The sequence below is a fragment of the Populus trichocarpa genome, chromosome 3, assembly GCF_000002775.5.
Source record: "Populus trichocarpa isolate Nisqually-1 chromosome 3, P.trichocarpa_v4.1, whole genome shotgun sequence".
NCBI classification, from domain to species: Eukaryota; Viridiplantae; Streptophyta; class Magnoliopsida; order Malpighiales; family Salicaceae; genus Populus; species Populus trichocarpa.
Window position 1 is genome coordinate 15,082,051 of NC_037287.2, and position 20,372 is coordinate 15,102,422.

General features: G+C 37.4%; 2 protein-coding genes across 4 annotated transcripts; both read right to left on the reverse strand.

Moving 5' to 3' along the window:
- Window positions 1-1,457: 1,457 nt before the first annotated feature.
- On the reverse strand, window positions 1,458-10,055 carry LOC7497808 (uncharacterized). 3 transcript variants are annotated; one of them, XM_024597025.2, is made up of 9 exons: window positions 9,761-10,054; window positions 6,929-9,601; window positions 6,734-6,837; window positions 5,992-6,061; window positions 4,996-5,856; window positions 4,690-4,892; window positions 3,082-3,205; window positions 2,365-2,571; window positions 1,458-2,149 (listed from the first exon to the last, which is right to left on the reverse strand). In XM_024597025.2, exons 1-9 carry the CDS (start codon window positions 9,914-9,916, stop codon window positions 2,006-2,008), a joined length of 4,542 nt encoding a protein of 1,513 aa, XP_024452793.2. In that variant the 5' UTR covers window positions 9,917-10,054; the 3' UTR covers window positions 1,458-2,005. The 3 variants fall into 3 exon arrangements, with proteins under 3 accessions (XP_024452793.2, XP_024452794.2, XP_024452795.2); XM_024597026.2 differs by lacking the exons at window positions 1,458-2,149; window positions 2,365-2,571; window positions 3,082-3,205 and adding an exon at window positions 3,231-3,944 and having other exon boundaries at window positions 9,761-10,055; XM_024597027.2 differs by lacking the exons at window positions 1,458-2,149; window positions 2,365-2,571; window positions 3,082-3,205 and having other exon boundaries at window positions 4,720-4,900; window positions 9,761-10,055.
- Window positions 10,056-11,527: 1,472 nt separating this feature from the next.
- Window positions 11,528-19,634, reverse strand: LOC7458200 (E4 SUMO-protein ligase PIAL1). Its single transcript, XM_024597644.2, has 16 exons — window positions 19,337-19,634; window positions 18,992-19,064; window positions 18,155-18,220; window positions 17,558-17,623; window positions 17,383-17,465; window positions 16,731-16,782; window positions 16,570-16,641; window positions 15,694-15,761; window positions 15,564-15,612; window positions 15,389-15,473; window positions 15,222-15,323; window positions 15,043-15,094; window positions 14,565-14,616; window positions 13,848-13,964; window positions 12,859-13,722; window positions 11,528-12,558 (listed from the first exon to the last, which is right to left on the reverse strand). The coding sequence occupies exons 1-16, from the start codon at window positions 19,540-19,542 to the stop codon at window positions 11,824-11,826; spliced, it is 2,742 nt and encodes a 913-aa protein (XP_024453412.1). The 5' UTR covers window positions 19,543-19,634; the 3' UTR covers window positions 11,528-11,823.
- Between the last annotated feature and the right edge of the window lie 738 nt (window positions 19,635-20,372).

Below are 20,372 nucleotides of genomic sequence, written 5' to 3' on the forward strand. Positions count from 1 at the left end.
AACACAGCAGTCAGCTCTTTGTGTACTTTTCTTTGACGAGTTTGATTCCATTATTGGGAATGGAGACGGGGTTCTACCTGCTAATGTTGATAGTTTGCTATCATGGATGTTTGCAGGCCTTTCTAATGGGAAGCAATTACAATCATGGATCATTGCAAAAGAATAGAGAATGCATCAGGGGATGGAAATTCTTCAGACGTTTGAGAAGGAGGAAATGCAAACATTTAAGCTATGACCAAGCATTGCTGGCGGTTGAGGGTATTTGCCTTGAAGAAGGTAAGAAAAGGGAGACTAGCTCACTCTTTGAACATCGAAGCTATGATTCTGTTCAAAGGCAACAGAGAGAGAAGCTTGTTGAGAATGAGCATGATCCTTTGTTCATTAGCAGTATATTTGAGGTAAATGTTATATCAAATGTGTTAAAAGAAGCAGATACTCCGAATGTCAATCGATATAGGTATGAGGATACTTATGGTGGTATAACTTCTCAGTTTTGTGACTTGGAATCTGGTGAAGATAGTAATTGGAGAACCGAAGACCAAATGCATCAAGTGGAAACTTCCATAGAAATTGCCCGAAACATGCAGTTTGTTAATGGAATGTAGAGGTTGGAACTCAAGCTCGAGTCAGTTTCTGTCCTTGATTATCGATCAATCTTGCAAACTCAAGTGAAGTCATACATGAGGGCACACTTAGAGGACCTACCTGAAAAGGATGCCACAGGGATGTTCGAAGCTGCGAATAGAGTCTTGAATCAACTTTTGATAGAAATGGATGGCATGGCAGCAAAGAAAACTGTTTTTATCACTGGAACAACAAATATGCCAGACATTATTAACCCAGAGTTGCCTAGTCTTAGGTCGGTGTCTAGACCAGTTGATTTATATACCTTTTCCTGACAAGGCTTCCCATCTTCAAATATTTAAAGCATGTTGGCCGAAGCCACGTGTTCCTAAGAATGTTGACTTGATAGTTCGTGCACAACATACTCGAGTTTTTATTGGTGCTAATATCACTGAAATTTGTCTACGTGCCTGCAAATATACCACTTACTTGGAGAAAATATAGAAGAACAGCTAAAGAGAACCTACCCTGCCTTTGAGGGCAAGGTTTTTTTAATTTGGGTGAAATTATAGCGATCCTAGTCAAATTAAAGGGGCAAGATTTAGTCCATTTAAATTTTATATTTTAAATTATCACATTATAATATTTTAAATTTAAATACATTTAAATTTCTTTACTTAAAAAAATAGATTTTTAAGTTACGGAAAAAATCATAAAAATACTTGGTTAAGACTTTCATTAAATCATAACAGACTTTCATGCTCGAGCTACCTCAAATTAGATAAAAAAATTTCATCAGTTGTTAGAATCTCAAAAATGGATCTTAAATTCTAATCCCAACAAAAACATGTCAAACTCGGATTCTTCAAGCTATGTCCAGCAAAATTCTTGGCAAAGTAAATCCTGAAAATGAATTCTTTTAGTCATAGTGATACAGGAGTGTTTCTCTTTGTCCAAGTTTTCTATTTTCAAGATGCCTATACAAAAGCCCTCAAGCAAAATTGAATTTGTAAATGACGGCAAAATTAATCCCTGTTGCTACTCTCTGACCCCACCATAACTACATAACAAACAGTTAAAAATTTTGCCTGGATATGTACCTACTTTTAGGAAACAGTGAAACAAGTGTCTATTTGGGTGTAGATTCACCACAATTAAACTGTTGATATTCTGGGAAGCGAGAACTGCGCATGAAAGGCTTGAAACATTATAAGAAGCCCTAGAAAATCATTTTCCTTCTTGAGAAAGAAGTCCTAAATTGTTCTGTCCATCTACAGAAGCACTTTCCTTCTTGACTCTTGAGACTAACTGACGCGGGACTGTGGCACAGAGCAGATTTTATAGCAAATCCTTCTCAAAGCTTTGTCCATAAGAACGTGCATCATTCAATAACTCTCCTTTTCAAGTGAATCAGATGTTTGCGAAGATATGACAGTAATGCTTACAGTGGGAAAGTTCCCAGCTCCTGGCCATGCCTTGAAAGAAGTACCTTACGTTCACTGACCCATTGTAGTCGGTAAGAGAGGTCCAGATTATGAATCAACATTTTCAAACTATCAGCATAAGTTGAATCCCGAGCTTTCTCCTGCAGGAAACAAAAAAAGGACATCACAAAAGTGTAGAAGCCTCAGTTATATAACGTCTTTCTTAGTTGTGCTAACAGAGGAATCCTTTTGGTTTACACTAATCTATCTTACAAAAGATAAAGTCGTCCACCAAAGCAAGTTAAGGCGATTCAACAAAAATATAATTTTTAACCACCCGAGGTTGCACGTATTGACTAGCTATAAGGAAAATCACCTGCATATTGACCTGGCTATCATGCCCCAATATGTTTGCTATTATGCTAGACCTAGAAGAATTGGGTGAAAATCCTTCCCATGGAGGAACAAATATGACTTTCGTGCACTGGACAGGAGCCAAGTTACGACTAAGTTTCTCCCACCACACAGATCCCAGGGACCACCATCTTATCATCAAACCATGCTCAGAAAATGCAACCAGCCCCTGCATGTAAAATGACAAATTCAGATAATGGCAGGAAAACACTCAAACAACCAACAAATTATTATTTTCATCTTTCATTAACCAATCGGACCAATAATTTAAGAGGGTCCACACCTCCAAACTACTCAGGATCTTGTCAAATAGGTAACATTGATAAGCTTTGTAACCAACAAGATTGCAGCCTATACTTTTACCATTACCCCATGGATAACTGAAGGTGTTAAAGTTTTTCTGAAGATGTTCTGTATGTCCATTAGATCTGTGCATACTAAGCCTGACTTGAAAATAAAATGATTTTTTTACATAAAGTGGAAGAAAAATATATATACTTAAGTTCTTCATTCAAAATATATACTTTCTGAACTCACATGGAGTCGTTATTTATATAATATGTTCATGATTCAAAGCCAAATCTTTTAATCCGTGCTGATTGCGGAGTCTAAGCCAGAATTAGCTGGCTAGTACAAGATTAAAAATTCTCTTTGAGGCCTATGAACAAAATACAATTACCTCTCCATCAGGGGCAAAGCTCAAAGCTGAAATTACAGTGGTCACTGCCATTTCTGATGTTCCTGACAGCAAATTTGGAAGGCCAGGAGGTCCACTTGCATCCAAGACTTTTATTTTTGTCACACTATTAGAAAACAAGGATAGACTAAGTATCCCCACAAATAAAAGTAAGTATCAAGCTAGAGGTGTCAAAGAAAAGTTCAAAGACAACTCCAGCAGCACATTCCAAAAAAAAATACATAAAGCAGGAGTGGCAAAAGTTTACAACTCTCTCCAATACTCATATTCTCCGAATGACAGTATAATTAATCATTCAAATGTAAGCAATTAGTACTGTAAGCACTGAGTGATTTCTCTATGTAATCTGGTCAGCCAATTATGTTGATGGACATCTTTGAAACTAAATGGAAGCTCCAAAATTTCATGGAGTTGTGAACACTCTGCATCTCGTTGGGATCTCAAAAGCTAAAAGGATAGGTAGGATCAGTGTAGAACTTAGTTTACAATCTTTCCAAAAAGAGAAAATAGGAAAAAGAATGCTAGTATGCTGGTTTTGTGGAATAGTTATACAGATAAGGACAAGCAAACACTAGGGCTGTGGACTTTAGTTCAGAAGAGCAAGGGTTCCTATGCCAATGGGCACTTTGGACCAAGGTAATCAATCATGGAGGCAGATTGAATGGTACACACAGCTATTTGAAAATCGCCATGGTCATTCACCTTGTATTGTGACTATTATATGAGCCATCTAGCTGACCACATAAACCCAACTAAGAAAAGGATATCATATAACCACTGAGGCCAAAAGAGCTGCGACCTTAAGTCAGGTGATGGCCATCATGGCCTCCCTTGGGCCATATGATCTGTGAAAATGAGAAATCTTAGATCCAGACTTAGCAAACTTCACTCCTAGGATGAACATGATTCAGTAAACCAAACATAGATAAGCATGAGAATTGTTCAGCAGACCCCACCCCCCAAGTCCCAAAAATATAATACATTAAGAGTTAATTACCTCAACCACTCTTTGTTTTGGATAGTATTACAGTTTGCACCTTGGATTTTGAAAATTTATTGTTTCCGCCCTAAGACCAACTAATTTCTTGGCAGAGATTTTTAAAAATCCAAAAAAAAATGTCATGTTTTTTTTTAAAAAGCTAAAATATGTACCATATAGTTTCAATTATTGGCAATTCTCTCTTTCTCAAATACCAAACACTGAAAACTCTTAATCAAATATTTTTGAGCAAGTGCTCGAAGAAATCAAGGCGGGTATGTCTATAAATTCCCTTTTTTGGAAGAAAAGATTGTGTTTTGTCGAAACACATATAGTGGTAGTTGGATAAGTATTGTCTATTCCAGGTATTTACCATCTTCCCAGGGGTTATTTCAATGATGGGCATACTAATCAAAAGCCAACTAAATTTCTAACTAAGAGATTTTTAATGGAAGGTAGAAAGTGAAATTGCTAGAAAAATAGAGGATGGAAAGTGTAAGGTTTTGAAAAACCAGGATGCAAAGCGTAATGTTGCCCAAAACATAGGATGGTGGGGGTACTTACTCATAATAAAGAAATTCTTTTGAATCTAAAACTCATACCACCCATACCTTTGCATGTCATAAACTGAAATGGTAGCATTATTAATCTCTCCAATTGCATCCCCAACAGCCAATCTGGTAGATGTGTCATTCAGGGCTACCATAGGAAATGCCCGTACCATTTCCTTTAATGCTGTCATTGAACTTTGAAGACAAGTTTTACGCATGATTGAGTTGCCAGGATCTATAGTGTGTAAAATGAAGCTAACCACCTGCAGATCTGTCCAAACGTTACATGAAGATCCAAAATACGAAGCATATAGTCTGAATTATTGTACATGATTGTCTTCTCGAAATGTAATTGACCCTACTAACCTTATCAAGATACTGAGACAACTGCCGTGGAGAACCACGCATAACCCTTATAAGAGTTGTGAGGGATACCAGATGAACAGGTGAATCAGATGCAGTGGACCAAATTTGGCTCTCAATGACATTTAAAAACCCCGGTATATCAGCCATAGCTAAATTTGGAAGAAGAATCCCAACCAAAGTCTCTTGAATGGAAGATGGTACAGGAGGACGATGTCCAGCTGTGTTGGCAGATTGACCGCTTACATACTCTATCTGGAAGAATGTGTCCCCAATGAGGCGAGATATTTCAGAATTAATGCATGCCTTCCATGTACTCTCCATACCTTCTGATAGAAGCTCTGCTGCAGTGGAACTGTATGTTTCATTCATGGCCATGACCAACTTTACTAAAGGATGAGCAACCAATGTGGCAAGGCTTGGTTTGACAAGGCTAGGGTACCACATAGCCAATGCAGCTGCAACAATGATGTGAGATGTCATTGCATCTTGACTTGTCCCCCCAACACACGATATCCAGTCTTGCATTTCATATGATTCTAGCCAATCAAGTATTTTGAATCTTTCTGCTTCAGTAATTCCTTGTTTTTCCAGTGACTTGTCAGGAGATTCTGCAGCTAGAGAGGTTGCTTGAGGTTCAGGTGACATATCAGATGACAAACCATTTGTAGATGTCCCACCTACTTTTGAAACTTGACCTTCATTTTCTCCAATTTCACTCAAAGATCTCACAAGTTCTCTGTTAGCATTTGCTTTTTTATCACATAGAGGGATTGGGATAGCCCGTGAAGCAGCACAGTGGAATAAAGTGCGTGCAGCCATGCGTACATGTTCACTTTCATCTTGCCAAAAACTCACCAGAAGCTGTTTTCAAAAAGCAGAGACTTCATCTAAAAAAAACGATCAGATGATAAAAGAGGAACTTTTCAAGCACAATTCCAGCAGTGCAAGTTTCAGGACTGATATAATTGTCAAGATGCTTCAGGGGAAAAAGATGACCTGGAGTAAAGGTGGCTTTATATCTGGAATCTTGTCAGCAAGGCTTCGAGTGTAAAATGCTGCCAAGGCACTGAAAATAATATCTATTAGATCAAAACTACCAAGCATTGACAGCAAAATGTGCATGGGTTTTTTGAAAATTAACAAACAAGAAAGCTAATTTGATCTGTAAAACTAGGAATTTGCAGATCATGGTACTATTCCTGCAAAGTAGATATTAGCGTCTGCAGGAAAACAAACATGCAGTGTCATAGAATGCCACATGCAAGAATGAAGACCTACCATGCAATATAGGTTTTCTCTGAAGGTCTCCCACACCAGACCAACATAGAAAAGTATATAATCTTATATTTAAAATATTATGTCAAGGAAAATAAAACCAAGAAGCTAAATATTATCCCAATGTCATTTATTGGCAGCCTAATATTGTAAACGTATAGCTATAACAAGAAGAACAATCTCAGACCAACTTCAGAATTTATGAAGATAAAGGTGGTTCACACACCTTGTCATAAACCATTCAAATTTAAGTATCTCATTAACAGCTATTTCCATATCCACATTTTGATTCGTTGCACAATCCTATACATAATCCTGATAAAATAACGGATATTAGCTTTAACTCAGAAAACCATAACTGTAATCCTCGACAGCTTACAAGTTTTGTAGCATACACTATGAATTGGGTGACAGAATTAGACTAGTATCATACAGTGCTTCTGTGGGGGAACCATCACAATACCTGCTGGCTGGTGAACTGCAGTGAGAGAAGCTAATCATTCGTTGGGCAATGGACAGCATCGTAAGCGACCTCATTGCACAGAACTCCGATGATGATTTCCAGAGCTAAAAGGTTATTATCAAGGTCTCAATGAAAGTTGAAATAAGCCAAATAAGAAAACAGATCCCAATATTTAACAGGTTCATCCAAAAGTACCTCAAGAATAGAACTCAAACCAGGAAACGACAGTGTCAAAGACCCCTTGTCACCTTGCAAACCAGAAGCTATAATTAAATTCTCTGGCCGATTTAGCTTCATTTCTGTTACTAGCAATTTATCAAGCTCGATATCCAGATCCCACAGATGCAAAAATGACAAGCTAAATCGAAGAAAATATTCTTCTTGTGACCTAATGCACTCATGCTCTTCAACTGTATCAGTTGAGGTCCTATTCTTATCAGAACCATCATCAAAGTTCATATCATGGGTTCTTGGGTTGCTAGTTCCCCGTTCCTTAAGCTTAACACCACCATTAGCTGCAGGCTCATGTTTCTGACAAGAAAACATCAAGGATGCAAGGTCAAAACTCAGGGCTGCAATTCCAGGGAACGGGCAAGTGCACCCAATGGCATGCTTGTTCATTTGTAGAAAAGATGGCGTGGATGGAAATATTCCTTTCTTGACCTGTCCTTGGGAAGTAGTGGGGTCCATTGTGATTTTCATGCTTGACGTCATTCTTGGTGAGCTGACCTTCTCTGAAAGCTTTGAGTGAGATTGAGAGAAGTTTCCATCTTCAAGTATTGGAAGAAGCAACGAGGACACTGAAGTGTTTCCATTCAATATTGAACCAGATAAAGAATTCACACTGATTCCTTTACAAAAATGATCCAGCATTGAGTGAGAGGCTGTTCCACAAAGGACCCGCTCTCGGGCACCTGTTTTTACATCCCAAATGTATAAAGTATCAGAGGTGTCAGATAATCCTGAATGGCTCCAGCAAAGACATGCAATGTAACCTCTTGCACCATCCCACACAACCTTTTCAGGATAGCTTGGGTGTCCTGGAAACATTCTCTCTACACGCAAAGTTTCAAGAGAAGCAAGAGCAACACATGAGTCCTCACCAACAGAGAGAAAGCAATCACCCCAAGGACGTTCTGTCCATGCTGAGGGAAAGATTATTTGGCGCACTGAAGCTACATGTTGTCGCATCACTGTAATGAGGTTTCCAGTGTCGAGATCCCAGATGCGAATTGTGCAGTCCATGCTTCCAGAAACTAAAACATGACTGAAACTCCATCCTTTGGCAGCACCCATCATCCGATGTGCTGCCAAACAAAGCACAGCACCTGTGTGCCCTGAAAAGCATTGCCTGGAAACAGGTGGTTCTACATCATGACTTGGACTTTCACCATGACAATCTGGTCCAAGAAGCATATCAAATCGGACAACTTCTATTTCACCACTAAAGAAGCCATACACGACAGCATAAGGAACAAAATGGTTTTCAGAAATAACCATGGAAGAGGATACAGCTAGTCCATTGTGCACAAAACTAAAACTTTCATCCTCTGCATGTTTATTATTTTCAGTTCTTGCTTTTCGAAAAGAGCTTTGCAAAGAAGTAATCCTCATTTTCCTGCCACCCTGGCTATTGATTTCATGGAGGCTAGAGCTTGAGATCCATTCAGCCAAAAAATCACTTTCACCAAGCATTTTGCATTGTCGGGATGACTTTCCATGGATATTATTCTTTTGACATAGAGACCAGATTGTGACATGGGGTTTCCACCGTAAAGGCTCTTCATCATCATAGCAAACAGATTCGATTCGAAGAAGATAATTTTTCAACTGAATGAAAGAAAATAACAATCTCACATCAGCAGGACAAGAAGAAGAAGGAATCTCGCAGAGCGTTTCAGATTTAAATACATTATTCAAATACGATACAATATATACAATAGCAGAACCTCTTCTATTCCACACAGCAAAATGTCCCAAGAAATTATCATACTGTGCATTCTGCATTTCACCAGTATCACCAATTTCAAGAAACATGCCCCCCAAAACATGTGATTGATTAGAATGTTCCTCAACGCAAAGGATATCCTCGGCAAAAGAAATCTCTCCAATTGAGGCGTCGCTGGACAATATCCTAAATATGCAACGAGTTTTCAACACTAGAGCGATAAGGTCCCCGCGGGTTGCAATTGACACAACCTGTCCTCCTTCACTCAACTTATTTCCCCAATTAACCACTTCCAACTGAGAACTCTTACTCGAGCCACTCCCATCATCACCACCTGCATTCGACTCTTTCAAAATCGGAACCAATTCCACCCTACCAGACGAATCAGCCATTAAAACAGAATGCTTCTCTCCATCCTCACCCAACAAGACTATATCCATAAAATCCAATCGCCCAATTGATAAATTTCCATGAAAAACAGTCTGTACAATAGTAAGACCATGCGTATCAACAATCACAACGGTAGTCTTTGAATGTTTACCATGCTTACGACCTTTATCCACCGAAGCCTCGCCCCCTTCAAAAGAATCAATTGAACGAGGATCTGAAAAATGAGCATGCGCATCAATAAAACAACACCCTATACACACATATCGCGGACTCGTTGGCAATGTCCGAACAATACACGGGCTTCCAACCCAAGGGGGAAGTTTCCTTCTACGCCGGCAATGTCCACTTCCTCTACTCCAAACACACAACACACCATCGGTACACGCACTAATTAACGCACCATAACTTCCATCACCATTACTCGAACATTCCGTTTTCGTATCATCTCCCGTAACCACCATGGGACAACAGATGCTAAGACCAGCTATCGGTGCAGCATGGCCACAAAGCATCGCAACCGGTTTAATTTCCTATCAAATCAATGATAACCTCGATTAGTAACAATTGCAGTGATAATCATGAAAAATGATTAAAACAATCATCAAGCTAAGTTAGCTTGGAAGAAGGAAGGAAAAGTCAATTACGATAATTGAAGAGGGAGAGAGAGAGAGCTAGCTGATGTGAGTTACCGAGTTGGTATCGGAAGAGGAGAGGTTCCACCAGAGAATGGAGCCATCGGATCCACCAGTGTAGAGAGTTGGTGGGTGGTTAAGTGCGGCGGAGGCGGTGACTTTGTGAGGTGGAGGTGTATCTGGCCATATACACGCCACGGATCGGCACTTCATGGACTGTTTAGTTCAGGCGTGCATACGAGTGAGTCAGTAACCGAGTTTCTTTGGCAGTGGGAGAGACATGGAAGGGGAAGTTGTTTGCCTTTCGTTTGGAGTTGGAAAGCGGAGAGGTGTTTAGGCTTTGAATTAAAGGGCTTTTTTTTAGTATTTAAAATCCCAAAACGAGCCCATCATTATGTTGAGATGCATACAGTAACAGTGTAGTGATAAGCTACGCCGCGGCCTGAATAATTATTTTTCTAATATAAAATATAAAATATTCAGTTAATAATAACTCCTTCGACACCTAAACTTGCAATAGTTTTCCCTCTCATCCACGATATAAAATATCAAATTAGAATAATCTCATATAAAAAAATAAAAAAAATTACAAAATTTAAGAGCTGCTAATTTAGATAGATACATTAAAATAATAATTTTATATTTTTTAAAATTTATTTTTAACATAGCAGGTTAAAATGGTCAAAAACATAAAAAAAATCAATTTTCTTTAAAATTACTGCTCCATTGCATTCCACATGTGCGGGCCTAGTGGCTAGGTGCGTCTAGATCTTTCAATGAGTTTGATTTTAATTATTCAGGCGCCGGGGGAGGGGGGTTTAAAGAAAAAATAAGCATAAGAAATGTCACGCATCTACCTAGATTACTATGATGGCCAAAAAAGGTCAGAGTTTTTTTTTTTTATTTAAAAAAATTATTTTTAACTCATTTTATCATAAAAACACTTTATAAATACTTTTAGAACATCTTGAAAAAGTATCAACCTAATAAACCAATAAAATGGTTCACATCACAAAATCAAACAAAGAAAATTTTTTCTTCCTCAACTTATATTTGTTTTTAGGTAATATTAAGACTTTAAACAATCACTGTAAAAAAATTTTCATGAATGAAATTCATTGATACAAAATTTAAATATCTTGGCGGTTGGAATTAGTATCAACAATGAGTTTTTTTTTGACACTAAAATTAAATAAGTCTCTTTCCTTTCACAAATCAATCACTAAAAAATAAAAAAAATAAAGTTGTGTATAGGAATTAAATTGTCAATAATTAAAGGGATAAATTTCCTATTAAACAAAAAGAAAAGGGGCCAAATTAGACTTTTCATATAAAATTCGAAATTGACACTTATTTTCCCTGTTTTTATTTTAATTTGGTCATTTATCTTTTAATTTTACCCTTATTGAAAGAAAAAAAAGAGCAATTAAATATAATTTGGGTTTAAAATGGTGCAATTGAGTAAAAACAATAGTTTCATGACCAAAATAAAATTTTAAAACAATATACTACTTCAACTCCCAATAATTTATATATAAAAAATACATAGTAAAACCACCTCGTGTCTTAGTTTTCCTTATAACAAAACTAGTTTGTATTCACTGGAGAGTGGAGACCCTAATTTTTAAAAAAGTATAAAAAACTTCCATATCTAAGAAAATGTTTTGGCATTATTATTAAAGCCAAATATATAATCATTTAGAATTATTTTTTTCGCATCTCTTGTTTATCACAATTTAGAAATAGATGCACCTCCAATACTTATCCTCACGACCTGCACCCACCCCAAGCGCTGAGCCATGACATGGAATCATTATTAAAAGATTAAAAAAACACATTAATATACTTTCCCTATTCATATAAACATTCCATAAAAAATCCCAAATTCTTTTGGAGTGTTAAGGTAATATCATTAAACATGGTCTTACAATCCTAGGAGGATCCTAAATTAGTTAAGTTTGACTTAACAATATAAAACCCCACTAGAAACTAAGTTCAATCCTGAATCCACGCACGTGGAGTTCAGATTTCTACGAGGCCCTAATACAGAACAACTGTGTGAAGCAAAACTCAGCCATACGCTTCATATACATCTTAAGTTAGCAAATCAGTGGATAATTTTATGGTAGAATACTGGAGCTTCCATTTGAAATGGCAGATCCAGTCACAGGACTACTCTGTGCCTGTGGAACTTGGGCATTTCTTGCAAAGAGAAACTGCAGGTGAGGTGGCATACTAGATTGAGATGGGGGTAAGTTTGGTGGTGGTCTTGGGGTTTGAGTTTGTTGGGTAGGCTGAACCATGAACTCTTTAAGAGCAGCAGAATAAGCTCGACCTGAGAGACTTCCACGCATTCGACCTGTTGGTCGCCAATTCTGTTCTGATGCCAAATCCACCAGACCCTCGGTGCCAGAAACTGCTGGCAATGCTCCTCCAGCATTCCCTCTCTGCTCAGTTGCTGGCGCTCTAATCCCATCAGCACTAGTAAGATATGATGCCCCTGCTCCGGATGTTTGAATTTGAACTGGCACTGAAGGTGGCTGTCTAGCCCTCTGGGCAGCAAGCTGAGCAGCAACCATCAACCTACTTTGTTGGCTATTTGTAGCACCTGCTGAGTTTCCAACCCCAACTTGTGCAGCCCCTTGCTGGGTTTGAGCTGGTGCCAGAGGCAAAGATGATCGGACTACATTTGGAGAGTGGCTCCTTGATTGGGGCACTCGAAGAGGTTGCTGATATAGTAAGTTGGGTGAGGATGCTCTGTGAGCACCAGCCAATTGACTCGAACTAGGGAGGGTAACAGCCTGTTGTTGAGCTGATTGACCATGCATAAATGGATGGTCTTGCATATTCCAGTTCTGTGAGAGAATTAGACAAACAATAAAGCTGAAAAGGTTATGAAAGAAATCAGAACAAAATGCTCTCAAGCACACAAACATACAGAAGATAAAATCCAATGGCTCAATTAGCAGACACGGAAGAGGAAACTCAATGGCACATATAAACAATGCAATTTGTCAACCTGTTTGGTCAAGCAGACAACAAATTAAATGAACTTGTGGTCTGATAATGCCAGCTCAGTTCTATTGTGGCAGGCACATGCTTTGCCATATATAAACATGTAATGAAGTATAAAAGGCAACAGAAGCATATCTGACCTGCGAAGAAGATGAATTCGTGTTAAGGGATCTTGCAAATTGCTGCTGCCTGTCCATATTACCAGAGACTGGGCTAAGACCATTTGCAGCTTCTGGTAGAGTACCATGAGAAGAAAGGGAGGCCCCACTGGAAATTGCAGGATTTGGAGTTCTTGATCTTTGTTGTGGAGCTGGTGTTTGAGGTCGAGCTGGGAGGGCCTGAACTGCTATTGGAGACCTGTCGACATGATATATTGGTGGCAATGTACCATACTCACCATTGGCAACTGAATTCACAAAGTTTTGCTGCAGTGACTGTAAATAAATTGAAGCAGATAGCTGATTATGCATCACTGAGGAGGTGGTGGTATTCCCGTAACCCCCAACATCACAGTTAAGTGCAGGAGAAACAGAATCAGTTATCACAGGAGATGTCATAAAAGTGGTAGTAGAGGGCTCAGAGAAGCCATTCACCATCTGTGCATCTGATGCAGAACTGGACCAGTAAGGACTGGACCAAAATTCATCCGCTAGAGTAGAAAAGTTTCGACTAGGTGCATTTGCATTAATCAATTGTGATGGCATGGTTGGAATTGGATTAGTATCGACAGGATGGTTTTGAAGAGTAGCCAGAAAAGGTTTCCTGTCTTCAGCATCAATATTGTCCTCGCCATTTATCTCATCATCATCTACTGTGAGATCCATAACCATGGGAAGGGCTCTCGTGGAAGTCATAGATTCTACCTGCTCCGGCATGCCCTTCTCACAATGCAAAGTCCTTTCTTGTGTCTGATCTACTTTATTGTCACTTTCTGAGATGGCCTTCAATGATCCATCAGCGGAGATAATCACATCACTGCAATGGTCTCCCACTTCTCTCAGAACCTACAGAACAAACCAAAATAATAATAATAATTGTTGTAACCCGTGCGACAATAATAATAAGAGAAAAACGTGTCAGGTTTATTAATGAAGGATAAGCATATAGCAGTTCCAACCCCACAACTTGCCTTAACCATGTTTTGATCAACTCGAATATCTGTGTAGCAGACATGCTGATTACAATGTGGACAGCGCCAAGATGGTCTTCTTGTATTTATATCAACGAAGTTACTAAAATCAAAACACTAAGGCACATAGAAAGCAGTGAGCAAGGAAAATATTCAAAAAACAAGGAAAACATGAAATAGTAACAATTGAAAATGACAAGTCAGTGGACATTAAAAGCAACCGTGTCTTAAATTCTATAACAATTCTGAAGACAATATATCATGCAAATTGGAGTATTGTGGAGATGATCTATATTAATTTTCCATAATATTGCGTAGTTACTTGGTCCTCTATAAAATTACTAGAATAATCTAAAATATTCTGCCTAGTTTCGAAATTATGCTCCAACTTCCCAGAAACAGTTTTGTAGCAAAGTAAGCATTTTTACACCTTAAACAAGGTTTTCCAAGCAAATAAAAACAGTACATTTTAGCTTGTACAGTTTAGCCAAATGCTATAATGCAGACAACTAGGGATTTGCAGAACCTTGTATCACAGTGCTCCAGGGTCCCATAATGATACAAGTTGGGGATGCTGAGAAATCACAGCCTTACTTGAAACAATACCAAGTGTTCCAAACACTAATACCCATCATGCTGTTATGTTGACAATGCAAATGAGACAACTATTTGCAACAAGCATCAGTGATCAACAGTTGATAATAGAAGTTTGCTCACCTGAAGATGTCTGCATGAATGCCCTTTGACAGGAGTTCTGATTCGTGTGTAGCTGTATGAGATGAAAAATCAGTCGATCAGGACAAGGGTAATTTTTGGCCCCTAAAGACAAACAGAAACATGCTGCCATAATGACTTATACCTGATTTTTCATTCATAAAAAAACAAGACATAATAGCAAACCCAAAATCTATTTAACAGTAACTTACGCTTTACTTTAATTAAGATTCACACAAGTTAAACCATCACTTCTCTCAATAACTTAAATCAATCTTAATACTAGCAAGTTACAACAAATCGCTTCAAATTCTAGTGAGAGAAAAGCAAGTTACAACAAATCGCTTCAAATTCTCCCAGTGAGAGAAAAGCAAGTTACAACAAATCGCTTCAAATCTAAAGTAGCCACAAACTTTTATTCAGAGAAGCAGAATAAGAAATTATCACTGCATTTATCACAAGCAAAAGTACCATAGCATACCTTATGGGACAATTAAGAGAGATACGTGATGGTCCCTCAATTATGTCAGAATCTACGACAGAATAAGAAGAGACAACAAATGAAAGATCAAATAACACCACAAAAACAATTGTAAAACCATTCTAGACCAAAAAGAAAAATCAATATCTTCTGTTTTCTTTTTTCCACTATCAGCATACCTGGATCTAGTTCAGCTGCACAAGGGTGAACGTAATCTTGTAGGACAGGAGTTTCAGGTTTTGGTTCCACACTCATGAAGGCGACAGCTATAACATAATGGCCTAGAAAGCTACAATGTCAGACAAAGGTCACTCTAAGAAATAGGAGGACTTGTGCTCGAGCATACCCTTAAACTGGCCAACAGCTTGAAGAAGATTTGTTCCATATTTAAGCATTCCAGTAACGTTGGTTGGCATCTGTGGTCCAGTATCCTGATTTGAAAAGAAAAATCATCATAAAGCTATCAAATCCAGCTACTGCATATGTCAAAATCCAAAATCTTTAAGAGGAATTACACTAACCATTATAACATTAGTTCTCCTCTCTACTCCCTTTCCGTTTAAAAGAAAGCTAAAAGGGTTTAATAGAAAAGGTTATCAGAATTTAATAAAGCAACAGAAACTAACAAAGAAGCAAAAAAATGATGCATACTTCACTTCTTGCGGAGTTACAATACAGGTAGATGTCTCCGTATTATCTGTCTGTGCTACAAATAACCACTGCAAGCCACAGGATAAAACAAAATAGGAGTGAGAAGTTGAATGAATTTGACGATCAAACATTCCATTCTGAGAGTGAAAGTACTAAAGCAACAGTAACAGTGCAAACAAATAATAATAACAGCATGTAATTAACTCAGTCAGGATCAGTTGCCATTTACTTAAAATGGTTTTGACTTTTGACATTCCCCAGCTGGGGTTAACTTGCAGCATGCTAATACTGAGGGTAGACATTTACCAATTTATGGCTGAAATCTATTTTGCATGGTCCTGGTGACCCTGGACAGAGCAGAGATACAAATGTCTACATTGCCTAAAGCTCAATTGTTAAGACACGTGATATTTGGGAACCTTCTTCCCTCAATTCAACTTGCCTGAGGTTCCCCGAGTTGGGTATTCCAACAAGACAAAGTACCACCCATGGAACAGAGGATTGAAACTATAGAGCACCAAGAACAAAGGCCAAATTGCACATAGAAGGTGAGATGCTTTGACTAATTTAGATAAGCCAACAAAATAAGAGTCGGCATCAATCAGACCACAAATCAAAATGGCAATTAAGTCAAACAGAAAAGAGGTTTCCAGCAGTCCAGCCAGTAGTCACATAATAAGCCATTCATTAAGCAGAAACATTCACAACTTGAGCAAATAGGGCACTAATGCAGAGACAGAGCAAATTCTAAATAGAATATATGTAAATTAAGAAGATCAGATGCATATTCAATTTAAATCCCACTCATCCCCAATATTACAATGCAAACTCACCTTAGACCAGTAAAAAGTTTTAAACAAAGTAAAGAATGCTTACTATTTTGTCCTCGGTCGAATTTCTTGTCGTCTTTGAAATATGAAAATCAATCACGTGTGCACCAAACCCAGGCTACAACACACAAAACAAAAAGAAAGAAAACATCAACAAAAGCATTTTTCAGCTGCTGAAGATATAAAAGAAAACGGCAAAGAAACTACCTTGACTTCTAGAGAAACAATTATCTGACCCATCTTCATTAGTGGATAGAACCTGTGAGAGAAAGAGGGGGGGGGGGGGTTCAAATATTATCTCAAGACATGCAAAGCTAAAAAATTCAAAGCAAAGGCCATCTTGATAGATTTCATATGATTCCCCCTCAACCAACCTAACAATTCAATCGGCACAGCAACTATAGAGCCCATTTGGTGGCTGAAACCAGGGGCACATCTTGACAAATGTTGTGAAATGCAAGCCAAAATTCCATCTCTACCACTTTTATACTAGATTTTCTATAAAGGATGCCAAAATTTCTAGCTATGATTCCTTTATAATCATTCTACTTCGCATTTTATTTTTGCACACGAAATTCTCATTTATTGAAGTTACCAAGCAGGCCAAAGTTGGCAAGAAAAAAATAATACAGGATCAACCATCAATAGTGAGCGCTCATAAAATGTTAAATGCCTTCATAAAGATCATGGGAAAGTCATTTCATGTGGTGTGTTGATCTCATAAAAAAATGTCAAACACGAAAGTCGAAAATCATTAAGCAGAAATTACTTGTAAAACTGGAATTGGAAAACTCAGAATGAAAAGGTTGTAAAACAGAAAAGGAAAAGGAAAAGAAGAGGAATTACAAAACCTTTTTACCTGGACATGATTGTTGGGATAATGGAAAGAGAATCAGTTGTCCCAGCATTAATATCTCCAGGAGTGCAAAAGACTTTCCCTATCTGAAACAGGCAGTGAAAGATGATAATTAGCAACATCTAAGCAAATCACATCACATATGGCACAAAAACTCAGAGGAAGAAAATTATAGCACCTCGGTGGCAAGAGTAACGAGTTCTTGAGTTTCTTTCTCTTGAAACCATCCAACCATGCAAGCATTCTACCACATGAAGACAGAGAAAGTGAGAATGATCACATGAACCTCAGTACAATTTTATATCAGATGACTACAACTGCACAATGTACGGGCCTCAGAGAGAAAAATAAAAACCTTTCAAAATACAAGGGAGAGGAAAAGAGGAAAAGAAATGATCAAACATAAGAATTTATTAGCTGTAATAAAATACTCTTAGCATGAGCATTCATTTGAAGAACGCAGGAAGATGGCACTAAAATGTGCAAGCAATGCACCTGAAGACAAAAAGGGAATCAATGGGGAAACCTTTATGTAACATTAGATAAGAAAAGGCATTCATGCCACATTCAAGTGTTCCACAAGAATTCTCCTCTGACACCCCAAACAATAGATTCAGTAATGATTAACTGAACCCATCCATCCATTTTTCCGATTTAATGAAGGAAACCACATACAATAAAAGTCCAGCTGTATAGCCCAAAACAACATGCAACAGAAGATGAGGAACGTTTGTAAAAATGCTTTAAACAAGCTACAGAAGTATTGCTGAGATACCTTAACGGAAGCCATCAGAACCATAATAGCTGCTTGCAAGAAAACATCATTTTTACGTTGGCAAACCTGCATAGCAGATGAGAATAAATATAAGATGATACTTTTCTCCATAGCAGATTTTTTTAAAGCTGAAAATAGAATAGTTTATTGATAAAGAGGGAGTGGATATAACATGACAAGTTATCCTCCCAGACAATGAAAAAGAAATAAGATAACAGGTTTTGTCAGTCCAGCTGAATATTGTCTATGGAAACTCCATAAGGATGCCAAAAAGCTATTCTATGCCATGGCATTTCGTACAAGGAACGATAACAGCATTCCACTCCATCCAGTTGCCCCAAATAACCACAAACAATACACAATTTCAAAAACTTTTGCATTTTTTTACCTCTCCCCAAACACGAGAAATTCACCATCAATAACTCTGTCATGTTAGGGACTAACAAGACACCCAAAACAGAAAAAGAACTAATCCAACATGTCCCAAGCTAATGGAAAAATGCAGAAGAGTTAATGCATCTCCTATTATCATAAAGATTTAAATATAAAGAAGTATGAATGAAGATTGCTTTAGCTCAAAAGTAGCACAGATTATGGAACACATTACCCACATTCTGACCATCCTAACTGCACTTGTCAATTAAGCCAACATAGATGATGTTGAGAACAAAATCAACATAACATCTGTCGTATGAAAAATCCAAGAAGCTTGACATAAATACGGGTGGTCCATTTGAAAATAGCAGGGTGTTGCATTATTACCCAAAATATAAAATTATGCAATTGATAACAGAATACATAAAAAGGGAACAATAATAAGAGTACGAAACAACTCACTTGTTTCAATAAAAAAGGTAATTCTTGAGCTTTCAGCAGAGTCTCATTGTTCGCAACTGCAAAATCAATCCCTCTGTATTCCCCGAAAAAAAATTATTAATTATAATCTAATCAACATCAGCAAGTGTCAAAAAAATACACACAAAAAGAAAAAAGCAGAATTAATCAAAATTTAATTCCGAAATGCTCGCTGCTTCGCCAGACCGAGAAACACTTATAATGTTAAATTATAAACCCTAGCTAACTAAACAAGCAAAACTTAACACTGAAATTAAAACAGAGGATCGAATAAAAACCTAGATAAATAAAATTTTCGTGTGGCTGATAATGAGAAGATGAATTTACCGAGCAAGAGAGAGGCAAAGGCCAAAGAATTCCGTAGGGTTACTGTCAAAGCCAGGTTGTATATGCAAAGATAATCGCTCCGCTACAGCATGAACTCTGAACGAGTTCGCTAGCGACGCCGACATCTGCTGCCCTGCCGCTCTGATCGTCACCCCCTCCGCTACTTGAGGTGGCGGCATCATCGTTCCGGCCATCATTCCGACCATTATATTTCACGCGCGCCCCTTATCTCTCTCCGTGCGAAGGTACGGACGGTTATGCTGTTTTTGAGGGATTTTTTTTATAGAGCAGTAGAAGCAATTTTTTATGTGAATAATTACGGTTTTTGGGAGTTAGTTTTACTTTGAATATTTTTTAAAAAAAATTAATTTTTTTAAATTTTTGGATCAAAATAAAAAATATAAATTTTTAAGTAAAAAAATATTAAAATTTTTTTTTTTTAATATTAAAAGTAAATTTTAAAAAATAAAAAATACATTTTTTAATTTTGCATCATATTTTAACAATACCAGCTATTTTTTTGAGTATTTTTCACCTTGATTTTTCTTCTTTTAATTTTGCCCATAGTTAAAGTAATTGGGCATTAATTTTGCAATTGAAGGATTTAATTAATAAAAAAAGTTAAAAAACCACCTTTTCAGTTCACAGTGAGTGTGTGCATAATGTTTTACATTGTTGAACTTCACCCTTTTATTTTAGTTTTTTTTTAAAAAATATACGACACTTTGGATAAATTTTTAGCAACTTTATACTAAAAAAATCGTTGGCTTTTAGGATGTTGTCTCCACATCCATTTTTAACTTTTCAAGTGCATCTTTTTCTTTTTGCATGTGGGTTTGTCTTTTACGATTTGCCTGTTGAGAGTTTAAATGATCATGTGTATTTTTTTTTAGACATTTTATAGTGTAATAGTAGTTTTCTGACCACACTACAGAGTTAGATCAAAATTTTATGAAACTTAAAAAAATGTATAAGCTTTTATGAAATTTTTAGCATTGTTATTAAACTCATTTTAAAACCTCATAACTTAGCTTCT